The sequence below is a fragment of the Scyliorhinus torazame genome, chromosome 27, assembly GCF_047496885.1.
Source record: "Scyliorhinus torazame isolate Kashiwa2021f chromosome 27, sScyTor2.1, whole genome shotgun sequence".
Classification (NCBI taxonomy): Eukaryota; Metazoa; Chordata; class Chondrichthyes; order Carcharhiniformes; family Scyliorhinidae; genus Scyliorhinus; species Scyliorhinus torazame.
Window position 1 is genome coordinate 29,443,304 of NC_092733.1, and position 18,855 is coordinate 29,462,158.

The 18,855-nt window shown below is 52.3% G+C and overlaps 1 protein-coding gene across 6 annotated transcripts in view; it reads left to right on the plus strand.

Moving 5' to 3' along the window:
• The window catches only part of LOC140403323 (adhesion G protein-coupled receptor L1-like), a 1,433,961-nt gene that overhangs the window by 1,314,037 nt on the left and 101,069 nt on the right, over window positions 1–18,855 (plus strand). For all 6 annotated transcript variants that reach the window (XM_072491182.1, XM_072491186.1, XM_072491185.1 and 3 more), the window contains 2 exons: window positions 5,393–5,515; window positions 7,002–7,207. In XM_072491182.1, coding sequence (XP_072347283.1) covers window positions 5,393–5,515; window positions 7,002–7,207 — 329 coding nt within the window. The remainder of the gene's footprint in view (window positions 1–5,392; window positions 5,516–7,001; window positions 7,208–18,855) is intronic.

Below are 18,855 nucleotides of genomic sequence, written 5' to 3' on the forward strand. Positions count from 1 at the left end.
CTGTGTACATCAACAGCCCAGTGTCCCTCTGTGTACATCACCACCCAGTGTCCCTCTGTGTACATCACCAGCCCAGTGTCCCTCTGTGTACATCACCACCCAGTGTCCCTCTGTGTATATCACCAGCCCAGTGTCCCTCTGTGTACATCACCAGCCCAGTGTCCCTCTGTGTACATCACCAGTCCAGTGTCCCTCTGTGTACATCACCACCCAGTGTCCCTCGGTGTACATCACCACCCAGTGTCCCTCTGTGTACATGACCAGCACAGTGTCCCTCTGTGTACATCAACAGCCCAGTGTCCCTCTGTGTACATCACCACCCAGTGTCCCTCTGTGTACATCACCAGCCCAGTGTCCCTCTGTGTACATCACCACCCAGTGTCCCTCTGTGTACATCACCACCCAGTGTCCCTCTGTGTACATCACCAGCCCAGTGTCCCTCTGTGTACATCAACGGCCCAGTGTCCCTCTGTGTACATCACCACCCAGTGTCCCTCTGTGTACATCTCCACCCAGTGTCCCTCTGTGTACATCACCAGTCCAGTGTCCCTCTGTGTACATCACCAGCCTAGTGTCCCTCTGTGTACATCACCAGTCCAGTGTCCCTCTGTGTACATCACCAGTCCAGTGTCCCTCTGTGTACATCACCAGTCCAGTGTTCCTCTGTGTACATCACCACCCAGTGTCCCTCGGTGTACATCACCACCCAGTGTCCCTCTGTGTACATCACCAGCACAGTGTCCCTCTGTGTACATCAACAGCCCAGTGTCCCTCTGTGTACATCACCAGCCCAGTGTCCCTCTGTGTACATCACCACCTAGTGTCACTCTGTGTACATCACCAGCCCAGTATCCCTGTGTACATCACCACCCTGTGTCCCTCTGTGTACATCACCACCCAGTGTCCCTCTGTGTACATCACCACCCAGTGACCCTCTGTGTACATCACCACCCAGTGTCCCTCTGTGTACATCAGCACCCAGTGTCCCTCTGTGTACATCACCACCCAGTGTCCCTCTGTGTACATCACCACCCAGTGTTCCTCTGTGTACATCACCACCCAGTGTCCCTCTGTGTACATCACCACCCAGTGCCCCTCTGTGTACATCACCAGCCCAGTGTCCCTCTGTGTACATCACCAGTCCAGTGTCCCTCTGTGTACATCACCACCCAGTGTCCCTCGGTGTACATCACCACCCAGTGTCCCTCTGTGTACATCACCAGCACAGTGTCCCTCTGTGTACATCAACAGCCCAGTGTCCCTCTGTGTTCATCACCACCCAGTGTCCCCCTGTGTACATCACCAGTCCAGTGTCCCTCTGTGTACATCACCACCCAGTGTCCCTCTGTGTACATCACCACCCAGTGTCCCTCTGTGTACATCACCAGCCCAGTGTCCCTCTGTGTACATCACCAGCCCAGTGTCGCTCTGTGTACATCACCAGCCCAGTGTCGCTCTGTGTACATCACCAGCCCAGTGTCCCTCTGTGTACATCGCCACCCAGTGTCCCTCTGTGTACATCACCACCCAGTGTCCCTCTGTGTACATCACCACCCAGTTTCCCTCTGTGTACATCACCAGTCCAGAGTCCCTCTGTGTACATCACCAGCCCAGTGTCCCTCTGTGTACATCACCAGCCCAGTGTCCCTCTGTGTACATCACCAGCCCAGTGTCCCTCTGTGTATATCACCAGCCCAGTGTCCCTCTGTGTACATCACCAGTCCAATGTCCCTCTGTGTACATCACCAGTCCAGTGTCCTGTGTACATCACCAGCCCAGTGTCCCTCTGTGTTCATCACCACCCAGTGTCCCACTGTGTACATCACCAGCCCAGTGTCCCTCTGTGTACATCACCAGTCCAGTGTCGCTCTGTGTACATCACCAGCCCAGTGTCCCTCTGTGTACATCACCAGCCCAGTGTCCCTCTGTGTACATCACCAGTCCAGTGTCCCTCTGTGTACATCACCAGTCCAGTGTCCCTCTGTGTACATCACCAGTCCAGTGTCCCTCTGTGTACATCACCAGTCCAGTGTCCCTCTGTGTGCATCACCAGTCCAGTGTCGCTCTGTGTTCATCACCAGTCCAGTGTCCCTCGGTGTACATCACCACCCAGTGTCCCTCTGTGTACATCACCAGTCCAGTGTCTCTCTGTGTACATCACCAGCCCAGTGTCCCTATGTGTACATCACCACCCAGTGTCCCTCTGTGTACATCACCAGTCCAGTGTCCCTCTGTGTACATCACCAGTCCAGTGTCCCTCTGTGTACATCACCAGTCCAGTGTCCCTCTGTGTGCATCACCAGTCCAGTGTCCCTCTGTGTACATCACCAGTCCAGTGTCCCTCTGTGTACATCACCAGCCCAGTACCCCTCTGTGTACATCACCAGTCCAGTGTCCCTCTGTGTATATCACCAGTCCAGTGTCACTCTGTGTTCATCACCCGTCCAGTGTCCCTCTGTGTACATCACCAGCCCAGTGTCCCTCTGTGTACATCACCTGTCCAGTGTCCCACTGTGTACATCACCAGTCCAGTGTCCCACTGTGTACATCACCAGCCCAGTGCCCCTCTGTGTACATCACCAGTCCAGTGTCCCTCTGTGTACATCACCAGTCCAGTGTCCCACTGTGTACATCACCAGTCCAGTGTCCCTCTGTGTACATCACCAGCCCAGTGCCCCTCTGTTTTCATCACCAGTCCAGTGTCCCTCTGTGTACATCACCAGTCCAGTGTTCCTCTGTGTACATCACCACCCAGTGTCCCTCTGTGTACATCACCAGCCCAGTGATCCTCTGTGTACATCACCAGTCCAGTGTCTTTCTGTGGACATCACCAGCCCAGTGCCCCTCTGTGTACATCACCAGTCCAGTGTCCCTCTGTGTACATCACCAGTCCAGTGTCCCTCTGTGTACATCTCCAGCCCAGTGTCCCTCTGTGTACATCACCAGTCCAGTGTCCCTCTGTGTACATCACCACCCAGTGTCCCTCTGTGTACATCACCAGTCCAGTGTCCCTCTGTGTACATCACCAGCCCAGTGTCCCTCTGTGTTCATCACCAGTCCAGTGTCCCTCTGTGTACATCACCACCCAGTGTCCCTCTGTGTACATCACCAGTCCAGTGTCCCTCTGTGTACATCACCAGCCCAGTGTCCCTCTGTGTACATCACCAGTCCAGTGTCCCTCTGTGTACATCACCACCCAGTGTCCCTCTGTGTACATCACCAGTCCAGTGTCCCTCTGTGTACATCACCAGCCCAGTGTCCCTCTGTGTACATCACCAGTCCAGTGTCCCTCTGTGTACATCACCAGTCCAGTGTCCCTCTGTGTTCATCACCAGTCCAGTGTCCCTCTGTGTACATCACCAGCCCAGTGCCCCTCTGTGTACATCACCAGTCCAGTGTCCCTCTGTGTACATCACCACCCAGTGTCCCTCTGTGTACATCACCACCCAGTGTCCCTCTGTGTACATCACCACCCAGTGTCCCTCTGTGTACATCACCAGTCCAGTGTCCCTCTGTGTACATCACCAGCCCAGTGTCCCTCTGTGTTCATCACCAGTCCAGTGTCCCTCTGTGTACATCACCAGCCCAGTGTCCCTCTGTGTTCATCACCAGCCCAGTGTCCCTCTGTGTTCATCACCAGCCCAGTGTCCCTCTGTGTACATCACCAGTCCAGTGTCCCTCAGTGTACATCACTAGTCCAGTGTCCCTCTGTGTACATCACCAGTCCAGTGTCCCTCTGTGTACATTACCAGTCCAGTGTCCCTCTGTGTACATCACCAGCCCAGTGTCCCTCTGTGTACATCACCACCCAGTGTCCCTCTGTGTACATCACCAGCCCAGTGTCCCTCTGTGTACATCACCAGCCCAGTGTCCCTCTGTGTACATCACCAGTCCAGTGTCCCTCTGTGTACATCACCAGCCCAGTGTCCCTCTGTGTACATCACCAGCCCAGTGTCCCTCTGTGTACATCACCAGCCCTGTGTCCCTCTGTGTTCATCACCAGTCCAGTGTCCCTCTGTGTACATCACCAGCCCAGTGTCGCTCTGTGAACATCACCAGCCCAGTGTCCCTCTGTGTACATCACCAGCCCAGTGTCCCTCTGTGTACATCACCAGCCCAGTGTCGCTCTGTGAACATCACCAGCCCAGTGTCGCTCTGTGTACATCACCAGCCCAGTGTCGCTCTGTGTACATCACCAGCCCAGTGTCGCTCTGTGTACATCACCACCCAGTGTACCTCTGTGTACATCACCAGCCCAGTGTACCTCTGTGTACATCACCAGCCCAGTGTCCCTCTGTGTACATCACCAGCCCAGTGTCGCTCTGTGAACATCACCAGCCCAGTGTCCCTCTGTGTACATCACCAGCCCAGTGTCGCTCTGTGTACATCACCACCCAGTGTCCCTCTGTGTACATCACCAGCCCAGTGTCCCACTGTGTACATCACCAGTCCAGTGTCCCTCTGTGTACCTCACTCACTGCCTGTCCCACCATCTGTAGAGTATTTGCCTCTTCTCATAACAGACCCACTTTGCACAACTCATCCATCCTGTTTTCTGACTAATCTGCTGCCACCATCTGTTGGTATAATTCAGATCTGAAGGCTGATTCAAACTTGAATTTCCATCTGTGCAGAGACACTGGAACCAAGAAACATGGTTCTGTGTCCAATGGATATAAAATCAGTGTTAACGACAAACACTTTTCTCTTTCCACCTCTCTTGTCACCTTTCTCTTTCTATCGGACACTATCTGTCTCTACCTGGCTCTGCTTACTTTTGTATTGCCCTCTGTGTCTCTTGGGGTTTTTATTTGTCTGTCTCTTATTACTTCATTTATTTCTGTTCTTGCTTCTCTCCCTGTCCTCCTTCTGTTGTTTATGGCTCTCACTCTTTCTCCCTCTTTATTTTCTGTTGTGGAACTATTGTCCTTCCTACTGTTCTCACATCTCTCAACTTGTCCTGTCTCCTCGCTCTTTCACTCTTTCATGCCCCGTTATTGTGTTTCCAATTTTATCTTCCTCCTCTCCTTGCTTTCTCCTGTCTCCTTCCCTCACTCCAACTCTCCTCCCTGCATTCCCCCTTCTTACCCGCTCCCCCTTTCGCCTTCTCCTCTTCCCCTCCCCTCCATATCTTTTTTTTCCCCATCTCCTCACTTGCTCTCTCTCGTTGCCTCACCTTCTCTCCTGCCCCGTCCTCTCCGCTCTCCTTCTCTTCCGCCATCTCTCCCTCCCTGCCCCTTCACCCCCCCCCCCCTCCTCAACTCTCTCCCTCTCTCCGCTTCTCTTCCCTCCCTCCCTCCCTCCTTTCCTCTCTTACCCTGTCTTACACCTCCCTTCTCTCTCTCACTTAATCCCTTCTGCATTTCTCTCTCTCTCGCTCTCTCCCTCACAGTGTTTGAAGTCTGCGTGCTCAACACTGAGGAACAGGTTAAGGAGTTGACATTCCCAAATGGCTACCTGACAGAAAGCCTCATTCAGATCTCCCCGAATACCATCAAACAGAACAGCCGGAATGGTGAGCATATCAATCAGACTCCCTTGCTTCCATGGTGCGCTGGGTGAGCGAGGACCATTGGGCGGACAGAAGGCATTCCTCAGTTATATACACAGTCCCGCTGTGTATATGTTCAATCCTTTTCTCAGAGTGGGACCCGATGGGCGCGATTCTCCGAGCCCCGCGCCGGGCCAGAGAACGGCCTCAACCGCGGCACGACGCCCCCGACGCCGGCTCGCGATTCCCCGAGGTGCGGAAGAATCGGCGCCGCTTGCGCCGGCGCCTTTGACGGGGCGCCGGCCGCTGCAACCGGCGGGGCTCGCCGATTCTCCGGCCCGAATGAGCCGAGCGGCCGCACGGATACGGCAAAGTCCCGCCGCCATTCACCCCTGGTCGCTGTCGGCGGGAACTCGGCGCGAAGAGTCGGGGGGGGGGGGGGCGGCCTGTGGGGGGTGGGGCCTCCGATGTGGCATCACGGATATCCTTGCTACACACGTGCAGAGCATCAACCGCGACGTGGGGCCGCTGGTCACAGCAATAGGCCACCCCAGCAACAGGCATCCCCAGTGGGCAGGCCCGGGTCCTGGCCACAGGGGGTAACCAGGGCACAGCAACAAAGTTGGCTCCAGCCATCAATAGTCATGGCAACGCTTGGGCCCGGCAACAGATAGTGCCAGGATCTGCCAGGAGTGGGGGGGGGGGGGTGCAATTGCAGCTGTCAAGACAAGGGAGAGTTAGGGTATCAAGGGAAAAGGTGCAAAGGCAGATAGATGGGACTTTGGCATGGGTCAGCTAGGATCTAGCAGCTAGAATTACGTTGGATTATGTGGGATATTCAGCACAGAAACAGTCCCAACCTTTCACCCCCTCGTTGATCAAGAATCTATCTAGGCCCTGTCTCAAAGGCTCCATTCCCACTGCCTTTTTAGGAAGAGAGTCCCCGGGACTCAGAGGAACTTCTGAGAGAAAAATAATTCTCCTCAACTCCATCTCAAATGGACCACCCCTTATTGTTTAAACAGTGACCCCCCTCCCCCCCCCCCCCCCCCCCCCCCCCGATCTAGATTCTTCCACAAAAGGGACCATTCTCGCCACACCAACCCTGTCAATAATCCCCTCAGGATGTTAAATGCTTCGATCAAGTTGCCTCTTACTCTTCTAAACCCCGGTGGATACAAACCCAACCTCTCCAACCTTCCCATCGAAGACAACCCACCCATTTAGCAAGAGAAATGGAAGGACAGGCTTGTTGAGGAGAATTACTTTTCAGTCAGAGGGTCCGGAGCCCCAGGAACTCTCTTGTGGAAACTTGGGTAAAGGACGTTTACATCCATTGGGTACCACTGTACATGGGCGGGCACAGTCAAGAACTCATTGGGTAAGGAAGCACAGTCAAGAACTCATTGGGTAAGGAAGAGATTTAGAGACAGTTCATGAAGCTCAAACAGGTTGCACTCAACCAGCCCAGGCTCAATGCATCCCTGACGCACGCTATTGTTTCCTGCAGGGGTTGTGAAGGTGGTGCTGATCCTGTACAACAACCTGGGGCAGTTTCTGTCGACGGAGAATGCCACAGTGAAGATGGGCACGGACCCCAGTAGCCAGAGCACCTCCATCGTCGTCAACTCTCAGATCATTGCCGCTTCCATCAACAAGGAGTCGAGCCGGGTCTTCCTCACCGAGCCCGTGATCTTCACACTGCAGCATCTTGATGTACGTATCGCAGGGGTTCACTGGGTTGGGGGGGGGGGGGCAGCCATTGGCATCTATTGCCCATCCCTAATTGCCCCCGAGAGGGTGAGCCACCTTCTTTAACCACTGCGATCCATGTAGGTACACCCACTGTGCTCTTAGGGAGGGAGTTCCAGGATTTTGACCCAGCGACAGTGAAGAAACGGCCGATATATTTCCAAGTCGGGGAGTTGAGTGACTTGGAGGAGAACTGAGAGCTGGTGGGGTTCCCAGGTGTCTGCTGCCCTTGACTTCTAGATGGTAGAGGTCGTGGGTTTGGAAGGCGCTTTCGAAGGAGCTTTGAGTGAGTTGCTGGAGTGCACCATGTAGCGCAATGATCCTGCGGGATTAGTTCAACCTCGCTGCCAACATGCAGTGTGGAATTCCGCGGGGCCACACCAAGAAACTGGGTTGAGTGGGTGCCCTGACGTTGGGAACAGACGCTGGCTGAATGAGGCACTCCTGCACACTGTCCGGAAGGTTCCCTCGTGGGAAATCTGTCTCTCTGATTATGAAAAAAATCCCGGGGGCACGTAATGTCGCACGAGGTGGAGTGGGGTCCGAGCCTGGCTGCTCAAGTGTCAGAGGGGGTGGTTAATCTGTTTATCCCACACTGTGCTAACATTATTATTATTTCATAAGCGCCCAAAACCACCTCAGTACAGAAAGAACTTTCACTCATACAGCACCCCCTCACATCCGCACGTGCCTCAAGGCACCGAACAACCGTTTCTTCTGCTATCGCTTTCTCCGAGGCAAAACGCAACAGCCAACCTTTTGCAGAGCAAGATCCCACACCAACGGTTGAACGTTGGGTCGAACTATTTATGGGCTTACCGGTGGGGGGGGGGAAGGAATATCAACCAAGAGAACTTTCCCACTCCTCGCTGAAATGGGACGTTTTATTGGCAAAAAAAATAATCAGAAAATGCCGGATAAACTCAGCAGGCCTGGCAGCGTCTGTGGAGAGAGAAACAAGAGTTAATGCTTTGAGTCCCTCTGATGCTTCTGCAGAGCTGAAGAGGGATTGAAATGTGATTAATTATATACTTGGGGAGGAAGGTAGGGCAGAATGGAACATCAGTGATAGGTCAGAGTTAAGGAGAGATTATGGCCATGAGACAAAGGAATGTTAATGGTGCCACTAAGGACTGAACAGTTTTAATGGTGGCAAAGGTAGGATAGCAGAATGTGTTAATAGGAGGACAATAAGGGATAGTGGCCGTGTGGGGAAAGGGTGGGGTTGTGTTGGGACCAGCCTGGGGAACCGAATAATGTCAAACAACGCAAGAGGCGGGGGGGAGGGGGAAGGGACAAGATGGAGGGGAAAAGTACACGGTATGAAGTTAGTGAATGCAAAAGGCCAATCAGAAGACGAGGTGTTGTTCGTCCAGTTCGTGTTGGGCATGTTTTATTTGTGCCTGAGACTGCTGAAGGGGGCCTCGACTTCTCGACTCTTGCAAAAGAGGGCCAAACCAGCAGCCCGATGTTTGTGCTCAACTCTCTGGAACAGGCGCCGGAATGTGGCGACAAGGGGCTTTTCACAGTAACTTCATTGAAGCCTACTTGTGACAATAAGCGATTATTATTATTGTTTGCTCCCATTTCTCTCATTTCTTTCATTTTGCCGTTATGATTTTGGATCCATGGATCATTAATGGACATGCGTCTTTAAGTCAAGCATCAGAATTCAGAAGTTACCCACTGTAAAGATTTAAAAAGAGCGGGAGCTGCGAATCGGAGCAGAGATTCAAAAAGAGCGGGAGCTGAGAGTCGGAGCGGAGAATTAAAAAGAGCAGGAGCTGCGAGTCGGAGCGGAGATTTAAAAAGCGCGGGAGCTGAGAGTCGGAGCAGATATTTAAAAAGAGAGGGAGCTGCGAGTCGGAGCGGAGATTTAAAAAGAGAGGGAGCTGCGAGTCGGAGCGGAGACTTAAAAAGAGCAGGAGCTGCGAGTCGGAGCGGAGATTTAAAAAGAGACGGAGCTGAGAGTCGCGGAGATTTAAAAAGAGCGGGAGCTGCGAGTCGGAGCGGAGACTTAAAAAGAGCAGGAGCTGCGAGTCGGAGCGGAGATTTAAAAAGAGAGGGAGCTGAGAGTCGCGGAGATTTAAAAAAAGAGGGAGCTGCGAGTCGGAGCGGAGATTTAAAAAGAGAGGGAGCTGAGAGTCGCGGAGATTTAAAAAGAGCGGGAGCTGCGAGTCGGAGCGGAGATTTAAAAAGAGCAGGAGCTGCGAGTCGGAGCGGAGATTTAAAAAGAGAGGGAGCTGAGAGTCGCGGTGATTTAAAAAGAGAGGGAGCTGCGAGTCGGAGCGGAGATTTAAAAAGAGCAGGAGCTGCGAATCGGAGCTGAGATTTAAAAAGAGAGGGAGCTGAGAGTTGCGGAGATTTAAAAAGAGCAGGAGCTGCGAGTCGGAGCGGAGATTTAAAAAGAGAGGGAGCTGAGAGTCGCGGAGATTTAAAAAGAGCGGGAGCTGCGAGTCGGTGCGGCGAATTAAAAAGAGCAGGAGCTGCGAGTCGGAGCGGAGATTTAAAAAGAGAGGGAGCTGAGAATCGCGGAGATTTAAAAAGAGCAGGAGCTGCGAGTCGGAGCGGTGATTTAAAAAGAGCAGGAGCTGCGTGTCGGAGCGGAGATTTAAAAAGAGAGGGAGCTGAGAGCAGCGGAGATTTAAAAAGAGCAGGAGCTGCGAGTCGGAGCGGAAATTTAAGAAAGAGAGGGAGCTGAGAGTCGCGGAGATTTAAAAAGAGCGGGAGCTGAGAGTCGGAGCGGAGATTTAAAAAGAGAGGGAGCTGAGAGTCGCGGAGATTTAAAAAGAGCGGGAGCTGCGAGTCGGAGCGGAGATTTAAAAAGAGCAGGAGCTGAGAGTCGGAGCGGAGATTTAAAAAGAGCGGGAGCTGAGAGTCGCGGGGACTTAAAAAGAGCGGGCGCTGCGAGTCGGAGTGGAGATTTCAAAAGTGCAGGAGCTGAGAGTCGGAGCGGAGATTTAAAAAGAGCGGGAGCAGTGAGTCGGAGCGGAGATTTAAAAAGAGCAGGAGCCGCGAGTCGGAGCGGAGATTTAAAAAGAGCCGGAGCTGAGAGTCGCGGAGGTTTAAAAAGAGCGGGAGCTGAGAGTCGGAGCGGAGATTAAAAAAGAGCGGGAGCTGAGAGTCGCGGAGATTTAAAAAGAGCTGGAGCTGTGAGTCGGAGCGGAGATTTAAAAAGCGCGGGAGCTGCGAGTTGGAGCGGAGATTTAAAAAGAGTGGGAGCTGAGAGTCATAGCGGAGATGTAAAAAGAGCAGGAGCTGCGAGTCGTAGCGGAGATTTAAAAAGAGCAGGAGCTGCGAGTCGGAGCGGAGATTTAAAAAGAGCAGGAGCTGCAAGTTGTAGCGGAGATTTAAAAAGAGAAGGAGCTGCGAGTCGGAGAGGAGATTTAAAAAGAGCGTGAGCTGTGAGTCGGTGCGGAGATTTAAAATGAGTGGGAGCTGTGAGTCGGAGCGGAGATTTAAAAAGAGCAGGAGCTGCAAGTTGTAGCGGAGATTTAAAAAGAGCAGGTGGTGCGAGTCGGGCGGAGATTTAAAAAGAGCAGGAGCCGCGAGTCGGAGCAGAGATTTAAAAAGAGCAGGAGGTGAGAATCGCGGAAATTTAAAAAGAGCGGGAGCTGCGATTCGGAGCGGAGATTTAAAAAGAGCGGGAGCTGCGAGTCGGAGCGGAGATTTAAAAAGAGCAGGAGCTGCGAGTCGGAGCGGAGATTTAAAAAGAGTGGGTGCTGTGAGTCGGAGCGGAGATTTAAAAAGCGCGGGAGCTGCGAGTCGGACAGAGATTTAAAAAGAGCGGGAGCTGAGAGTCGCGTGGGTTTAAAAAGAGCGGGAGCTGCGAGTCGGAGCAGAGATTTAAAAAGAGTGGGAGCTGAGAGTCAGAGCGGAGATTTAAAAAGAGCGGGAGCTGAGAGTCGGAGCAGTGATTTAAAAAGAGCGGGAGATGAGAGTCGGAGCGGAGATTTAAAAAGCGCAGGAGCTGCGAGTCAGAGCAGAGATTTAAAAAGAGCGGGAGCTGAGAGTCGCGGAGATTTAAAAAGAGCTGGAGCTGAGAGTCGGAGCGGAGATTTAAAAAGAGCGGGAGCTGCAAGTCGGAGCGGAGATTTAAAAAGAGCGGGAGCTGAGAGTCGGAGCGGAGATTTAAAAAGAGCGGGAGCTGCGATCGGAGCAGAGATTTAAAAAGAGCGGGAGCTGTGAGTCGGACCGGAGATTTAAAAAGAGCAGAAGCTGAGAGTCACGGAGATTTAAAAAGAGCGGGAGCTGCGAGTCAGAGCGGATATTTAAAAAGAACGGGAGATGCGATTCGGAGCGGAGATTTAAAAAGAGCGGGAGCTGCGAGTCGGAGCGGAGATTTAAAAAGAGCGGGAGCTGCGAGTCGGAGCGGAGATTTCAAAAGAGCAGGAGCTGAGAGAGCGGAGATTTAAAGAGAGCAAGAGCTGCGAGTCGGAGCGGAGATTTAAAAAGAGCTGGAGCTGAGAGTCGGAGCGGAGATTTAAAAAGAGCAGGAGCTGCGAGTCGGAGCGGAGATTTAAAAAGAGCGGGAGCTGCGAGTCGGAGCGGAGATTTAAAAAGAGCAGGAGCTGCAAGTTGTAGCGGAGGTTTAAAAAGAGCAGGAGCTGCGAGTCGGAGCGGAGATTTAAAAAGAGCGTGAGCTGTGAGTCGGAGCGGAGATTTAAAAATAGCAAGAGCTGAGAGTCGCGGAGATTTAAAAAGAGCGGGAGCTGCGATTCGGAGCGGAGTTTTAAAAAGAGCAGGAGCTGCGAGTCGTAACGGAGATTTAAAAAGAGCATGAGCTGCGAGTCGGAGCGGAGATTTAAAAAGAGCAGGAGCTGAGAATCGCGGAAATTTAAAAAGAGCGGGAGCTGCGATTCGGAGCGGAGATTTAAAAAGAGCGGGAGCTGCGAGTCGGAGCGGAGATTTAAAAAGAGCAGGAGCTGCGAGTCGGAGCGGAGATTTAAAAAGAGCGGGAGCTGCGAGTCGGAGCAGTGATTTAAAAAGAGCGGGAGATGAGAGTCGGAGCGGAGATTTAAAAAGCGCAGGAGCTGCGAGTCAGAGCAGAGATTTAAAAAGAGCGGGAGCTGAGAGTCGCGGAGATTTAAAAAGAGCGGGAGCTGCGAGTCGGAGCAGAGATTTAAAAAGAGCGGGAGCTGCGAGTCGGAGCAGTGATTTAAAAAGAGAGGGAGATGAGAGTCGGAGCGGAGATTTAAAAAGCGCAGGAGCTGCGAGTCAGAGCAGAGATTTAAAAAGAGCGGGAGCTGAGAGTCGCGGAGATTTAAAAAGAGCGGGAGCTGCGAGTCGGAGCAGAGATTTAAAAAGAGCGGGAGCTGCGAGTCGGAGCGGCGATTTAAAAAGAGCGGGAGCTGAGTGTCGGAGCGGAGATTTAAAAAGAGCGGGAGCTGCGATCGGAGCAGAGATTTAAAAAGAGCGGGAGCTGTGAGTCGGACCGGAGATTTAAAAAGAGCAGAAGCTGAGATTCGCGGAGATTTAAAAAGAGCAGGAGCTGCAAGTCGGAGTGGAGATTTAAAAAGAGCGGGAGCTGAGAGTCACGGAGATTTAAAAAGAGCGGGAGCTGCGAGTCAGAGCGGATATTTAAAAAGAACGGGAGATGCGATTCGGAGCGGAGACTTAAAAAGAGCGGGAGCTGCGAGTCGGAGCGGAGATTTAAAAAGAGCGGGAGCTGCGAGTCGGAGCGGAGATTTCAAAAGAGCAGGAGCTGAGAGAGCGGAGATTTAAAGAGAGCAAGAGCTGCGAGTCGGAGCGTAGATTTAAAAAGAGCTGGAGCTGAGAGTCGGAGCGGAGATTTAAAAAGAGCAGGAGCTGCGAGTCGGAGCGGAGATTTAAAAAGAGCGGGAGCTGCGAGTCGGAGCGGAGATTTAAAAAGAGCGGGAGCTGCGAGTCGGAGCGGAGATTTAAAAAGAGCAGGAGCTGCAAGTTGTAGCGGAGATTTAAAAAGAGCAGGAGCTGCGAGTCGGAGCGGAGATTTAAAAAGAGCGTGAGCTGTGAGTCGGAGCGGAGATTTAAAAATAGCAAGAGCTGAGAGTCGCGGAGATTTAAAAAGAGCGTGAGCTGCGATTCGGAGCGGAGTTTTAAAAAGAGCAGGAGCTGCGAGTCGTAACGGAGATTTAAAAAGAGCATGAGCTGCGAGTCGGAGCGGAGATTTAAAAAGAGCAGGAGCTGAGAATCGCGGAAATTTAAAAAGAGCGGGAGCTGCGATTCGGAGCGGAGATTTAAAAAGAGCGGGAGCTGCGAGTCGGAGCGGAGATTTAAAAAGAGCAGGAGCTGCGAGTCGGAGCGGAGATTTAAAAAGAGTGGGAGCTGTGAGTCGGAGCGGAGATTTAAAAAGCGCGGGAGCTGCGAGTCGGACAGAGATTTAAAAAGAGCGGGAGCTGAGAGTCGCGTGGGTTTAAAAAGAGCGGGAGCTGCGAGTCGGAGCAGAGATTTAAAAAGAGCGGGAGCTGAGAGTCAGAGCGGAGATTTAAAAAGAGCGGGAGCTGAGAGTCGGAGCGGAGATTTAAAAAGAGCAGGAGCTGAGAGTCAGAGCCGAGATTTAAAAAGAGCGGGAGCTGCGAGTCGGAGCAGTGATTTAAAAAGAGCGGGAGATGAGAGTCGGAGCAGAGATTTAAAAAGCGCAGGAGCTGCGAGTCAGAGCAGAGATTTAAAAAGAGCGGGAGCTGAGAGTCGCGGAGATTTAAAAAGAGCGGGAGCTGCGAGTCGGAGCGGAGATTTAAAAAGAGCGGGAGCTGCGAGTCGGAGCGGAGATTTAAAAAGAGCGGGAGCTGAGAGTCGGAGCGGAGATTTAAAAAGAGCGGGAGCTGCGATCGGAGCAGAGATTTAAAAAGAGCGGGAGCTGTGAGTCGGACCGGAGATTTAAAAAGAGCAGAAGCTGAGAGTCGCGGAGATTTAAAAAGAGCAGGAGCTGCAAGTCGGAGCGGAGATTTAAAAAGAGCGGGAGCTGAGAGTCACGGAGATTTAAAAAAAGAGGGAGCTGCGAGTCGGAGCGGAGATTTAAAAAGAGAGGGAGCTGAGAGTCGCGGAGATTTAAAAAGAGCGGGAGCTGCGAGTCGGAGCGGAGATTTAAAAAGAGCGGGAGCTGCGAGTCGGAGCGGAGATTTAAAAAGAGCGGGAGCTGCGAGTCGGAGCGGAGATTTCAAAAGAGCAGGAGCTGAGAGAGCGGAGATTTAAAGAGAGCAAGAGCTGCGAGTCGGAGCGGAGATTTAAAAAGAGCTGGAGCTGAGAATCGGAGCGGAGATTTAAAAAGAGCAGGAGCTGCGAGTCGGAGCGGAGATTTAAAAAGAGCGGGAGCTGCGAGTCGGAGCGGAGATTTAAAAAGAGCAGGAGCTGCAAGTTGTAGCGGAGATTTAAAAAGAGCAGGAGCTGCGAGTCGGAGCGGAGATTTAAAAAGAGCGTGAGCTGTGAGTCGGAGCGGAGATTTAAAAATAGCAAGAGCTGAGAGTCGCGGAGATTTAAAAAGAGCGGGAGCTGCGATTCGGAGCGGAGTTTTAAAAAGAGCAGGAGCTGCGAGTCGTAACGGAGATTTAAAAAGAGCATGAGCTGCGAGTCGGAGCGGAGATTTAAAAAGAGCGTGAGCTGTGAGTCGGAGCGGAGATTTAAAAAGAGCAGGAGCTGAGAGTCGCGGAGATTTAAAAAGAGCGTGAGCTGCAATTCGGAGCGCTGGTTTAAAAAGAGCAGGAGCAGCGAGTCGGAGCGGAGATTTAAAAAGAGCGGGAGCTGAGAGTCTGAGCGGAGAGTTAAAAAGAGCAGGAGCTGCGAGTCGCGGAGATTTAAAAAGAGCGTGAGCTGCGAGTCGGAGCGGAGATTTAAAAAGAGCGGGACCTGCGAGTCGGAGCGGAGATTTAAAAAGAGCAGGAGCTGAGAGAGCGGAGATTTAAAAAGATCAAGAGCTGCTAGTCGGAGCGGAGATTTAAAAAGAGCGGGAGCTGAGAGTCGGAGCGGAGATTTAAAAAGAGCAGGAGCTGCGAGTCGGAGCGGGGATTTAAAAAGAGCGGGAGCTGCGAGTCGGAGCGGAGATTTAAAAAGAGCGGGAGCTGCGATCGGAGCAGAGATTTATAAAGAGCGGGGGCTGCGATTCGCGGAGGATTAAAAAGAGCGGGAGCTGCGAGTCAGAGCAGAGATTTAAAAAGAGCGGGAGCTGCGATCGGAGCAGAGATTTAAAAAGAGCGTGAGCTGCGAGTCGGAGCGGAGATTTAAAAAGAGCGGGAGCTGTGAGTCGGACCGGAGATTTAAAAAGAGCGGGAGCTGCGATCGGAGCAGAGATTTAAAAAGAGCGTGAGCTGCGAGTCGGAGCGGAGATTTAAAAAGAGCGGGAGCTGCGATCGGAGCAGAGATTTAAAAAGAGCGGGAGCTGCGAGTCGGAGCGGAGATTTAAAAAGAGTGGGAGCTGTGAGTCGGACCGGAGATTTAAAAAGAGCAGGAGCTGCGAGTCGGAGCGGAGATTTAAAAAGAGCGGGAGCTGCGAGTCGGAGCGGAGATTTAAAAAGAGCAGGAGCTGCGAGTCAGAGCGGAGATTTAAAAAGAGCGGGAGCTGCGAGTCGGAGCGGAGATTTAAAAAGAGCGGGAGCTGTGAGTCGGAGCGGAGATTTAAAAAGAGTGGGAGCTGTGAGTCGGACCGGAGATTTAAAAAGAGCGGGAGCTGAGAGCCGGAGCGGAGATTTAAAAAGCGCAGGATCTGCGAGTCGGAGCGGAGATTTAAAAAGAGAGAGAGCTGTGAGTCGGAGCAGTGATTTAAAAAGAGCAAGAGCTGCGAGTCGGAGCAGAGATTTAAAAAGAGCGGGAGCTGCGAGTCGGAGCGGAGATTTAAAAAGAGCAGGAGCTGCGAGTCGGAGCGGAGATTTAAAAAGAGTGGGAGCTGTGAGTCGGAGCGGAGATTTAAAAAGCGCGGGAGCTGCGAGTCGGACAGAGATTTATAAAGAGCGGGAGCTGAGAGTCGCGTGGGTTTAAAAAGAGCGGGAGCTGCGAGTCGGAGCAGAGATTTAAAAAGAGCGGGAGCTGAGAGTCAGAGCGGAGATTTAAAAAGAGCGGGAGCTGAGAGTCGGAGCGGAGATTTAAAAAGAGCAGGAGCTGAGAGTCAGAGCCGAGATTTAAAAAGAGCGGGAGCTGCGAGTCGGAGCAGTGATTTAAAAAGAGCGGGAGATGAGAGTCGGAGCAGAGATTTAAAAAGCGCAGGAGCTGCGAGTCAGAGCAGAGATTTAAAAAGAGCGGGAACTGAGAGTCGCGGAGATTTAAAAAGAGCGGGAGCTGCGAGTCGGAGCGGAGATTTAAAAAGAGCGGGAGCTGCGAGTCGGAGCGGAGATTTAAAAAGAGCGGGAGCTGAGAGTCGGAGCGGAGATTTAAAAAGAGCGGGAGCTGCGATCGGAGCAGAGATTTAAAAAGAGCGGGAGCTGTGAGTCGGACCGGAGATTTAAAAAGAGCAGAAGCTGAGAGTCGCGGAGATTTAAAAAGAGCAGGAGCTGCAAGTCGGAGCGGAGATTTAAAAAGAGCGGGAGCTGAGAGTCACGGAGATTTAAAAAGAGCGGGAGCTGCGAGTCAGAGCGGATATTTAAAAAGAACGGGAGATGCGATTCGGAGCGGAGATTTATAAAGAGCGGGAGCTGCGAGTCGGAGCGGAGATTTAAAAAGAGCGGGAGCTGCGAGTCGGAGCGGAGATTTCAAAAGAGCAGGAGCTGAGAGAGCGGAGATTTAAAGAGAGCAAGAGCTGCGAGTCGGAGCGGAGATTTAAAAAGAGCTGGAGCTGAGAATCGGAGCGGAGAATTAAAAAGAGCAGGAGCTGCGAGTCGGAGCGGAGATTTAAAAAGAGCGGGAGCTGCGAGTCGGAGCGGAGATTTAAAAAGAGCAGGAGCTGCAAGTTGTAGCGGAGATTTAAAAAGAGCAGGAGCTGCGAGTCGGAGCGGAGATTTAAAAAGAGCGTGAGCTGTGAGTCGGAGCGGAGATTTAAAAATAGCAAGAGCTGAGAGTCGCGGAGATTTAAAAAGAGCGGGAGCTGCGATTCGGAGCGGAGTTTTAAAAAGAGCAGGAGCTGCGAGTCGTAACGGAGATTTAAAAAGAGCGGGAGCTGCGAGTCGGAGCGGAGATTTAAAAAGAGCGGGAGCTGTGAGTCGGAGCGGAGATTTAAAAAGAGTGGGAGCTGTGAGTCGGACCGGAGATTTAAAAAGAGCGGGAGCTGAGAGCCGGAGCGGAGATTTAAAAAGCGCAGGATCTGCGAGTCGGAGCGGAGATTTAAAAAGAGAGAGAGCTGTGAGTCGGAGCAGTGATTTAAAAAGAGCAAGAGCTGCGAGTCGGAGCAGAGATTTAAAAAGAGCGGGAGCTGCGAGTCGGAGCGGAGATTTAAAAAGAGCAGGAGCTGCGAGTCGGAGCGGAGATTTAAAAAGAGTGGGAGCTGTGAGTCGGAGCGGAGATTTAAAAAGCGCGGGAGCTGCGAGTCGGACAGAGATTTATAAAGAGCGGGAGCTGAGAGTCGCGTGGGTTTAAAAAGAGCGGGAGCTGCGAGTCGGAGCAGAGATTTAAAAAGAGCGGGAGCTGAGAGTCAGAGCGGAGATTTAAAAAGAGCGGGAGCTGAGAGTCGGAGCGGAGATTTAAAAAGAGCAGGAGCTGAGAGTCAGAGCCGAGATTTAAAAAGAGCGGGAGCTGCGAGTCGGAGCAGTGATTTAAAAAGAGCGGGAGATGAGAGTCGGAGCAGAGATTTAAAAAGCGCAGGAGCTGCGAGTCAGAGCAGAGATTTAAAAAGAGCGGGAACTGAGAGTCGCGGAGATTTAAAAAGAGCGGGAGCTGCGAGTCGGAGCGGAGATTTAAAAAGAGCGGGAGCTGCGAGTCGGAGCGGAGATTTAAAAAGAGCGGGAGCTGAGAGTCGGAGCGGAGATTTAAAAAGAGCGGGAGCTGCGATCGGAGCAGAGATTTAAAAAGAGCGGGAGCTGTGAGTCGGACCGGAGATTTAAAAAGAGCAGAAGCTGAGAGTCGCGGAGATTTAAAAAGAGCAGGAGCTGCAAGTCGGAGCGGAGATTTAAAAAGAGCGGGAGCTGAGAGTCACGGAGATTTAAAAAGAGCGGGAGCTGCGAGTCAGAGCGGATATTTAAAAAGAACGGGAGATGCGATTCGGAGCGGAGATTTATAAAGAGCGGGAGCTGCGAGTCGGAGCGGAGATTTAAAAAGAGCGGGAGCTGCGAGTCGGAGCGGAGATTTCAAAAGAGCAGGAGCTGAGAGAGCGGAGATTTAAAGAGAGCAAGAGCTGCGAGTCGGAGCGGAGATTTAAAAAGAGCTGGAGCTGAGAATCGGAGCGGAGATTTAAAAAGAGCAGGAGCTGCGAGTCGGAGCGGAGATTTAAAAAGAGCGGGAGCTGCGAGTCGGAGCGGAGATTTAAAAAGAGCAGGAGCTGCAAGTTGTAGCGGAGATTTAAAAAGAGCAGGAGCTGCGAGTCGGAGCGGAGATTTAAAAAGAGCGTGAGCTGTGAGTCGGAGCGGAGATTTAAAAATAGCAAGAGCTGAGAGTCGCGGAGATTTAAAAAGAGCGGGAGCTGCGATTCGGAGCGGAGTTTTAAAAAGAGCAGGAGCTGCGAGTCGTAACGGAGATTTAAAAAGAGCATGAGCTGCGAGTCGGAGCGGAGATTTAAA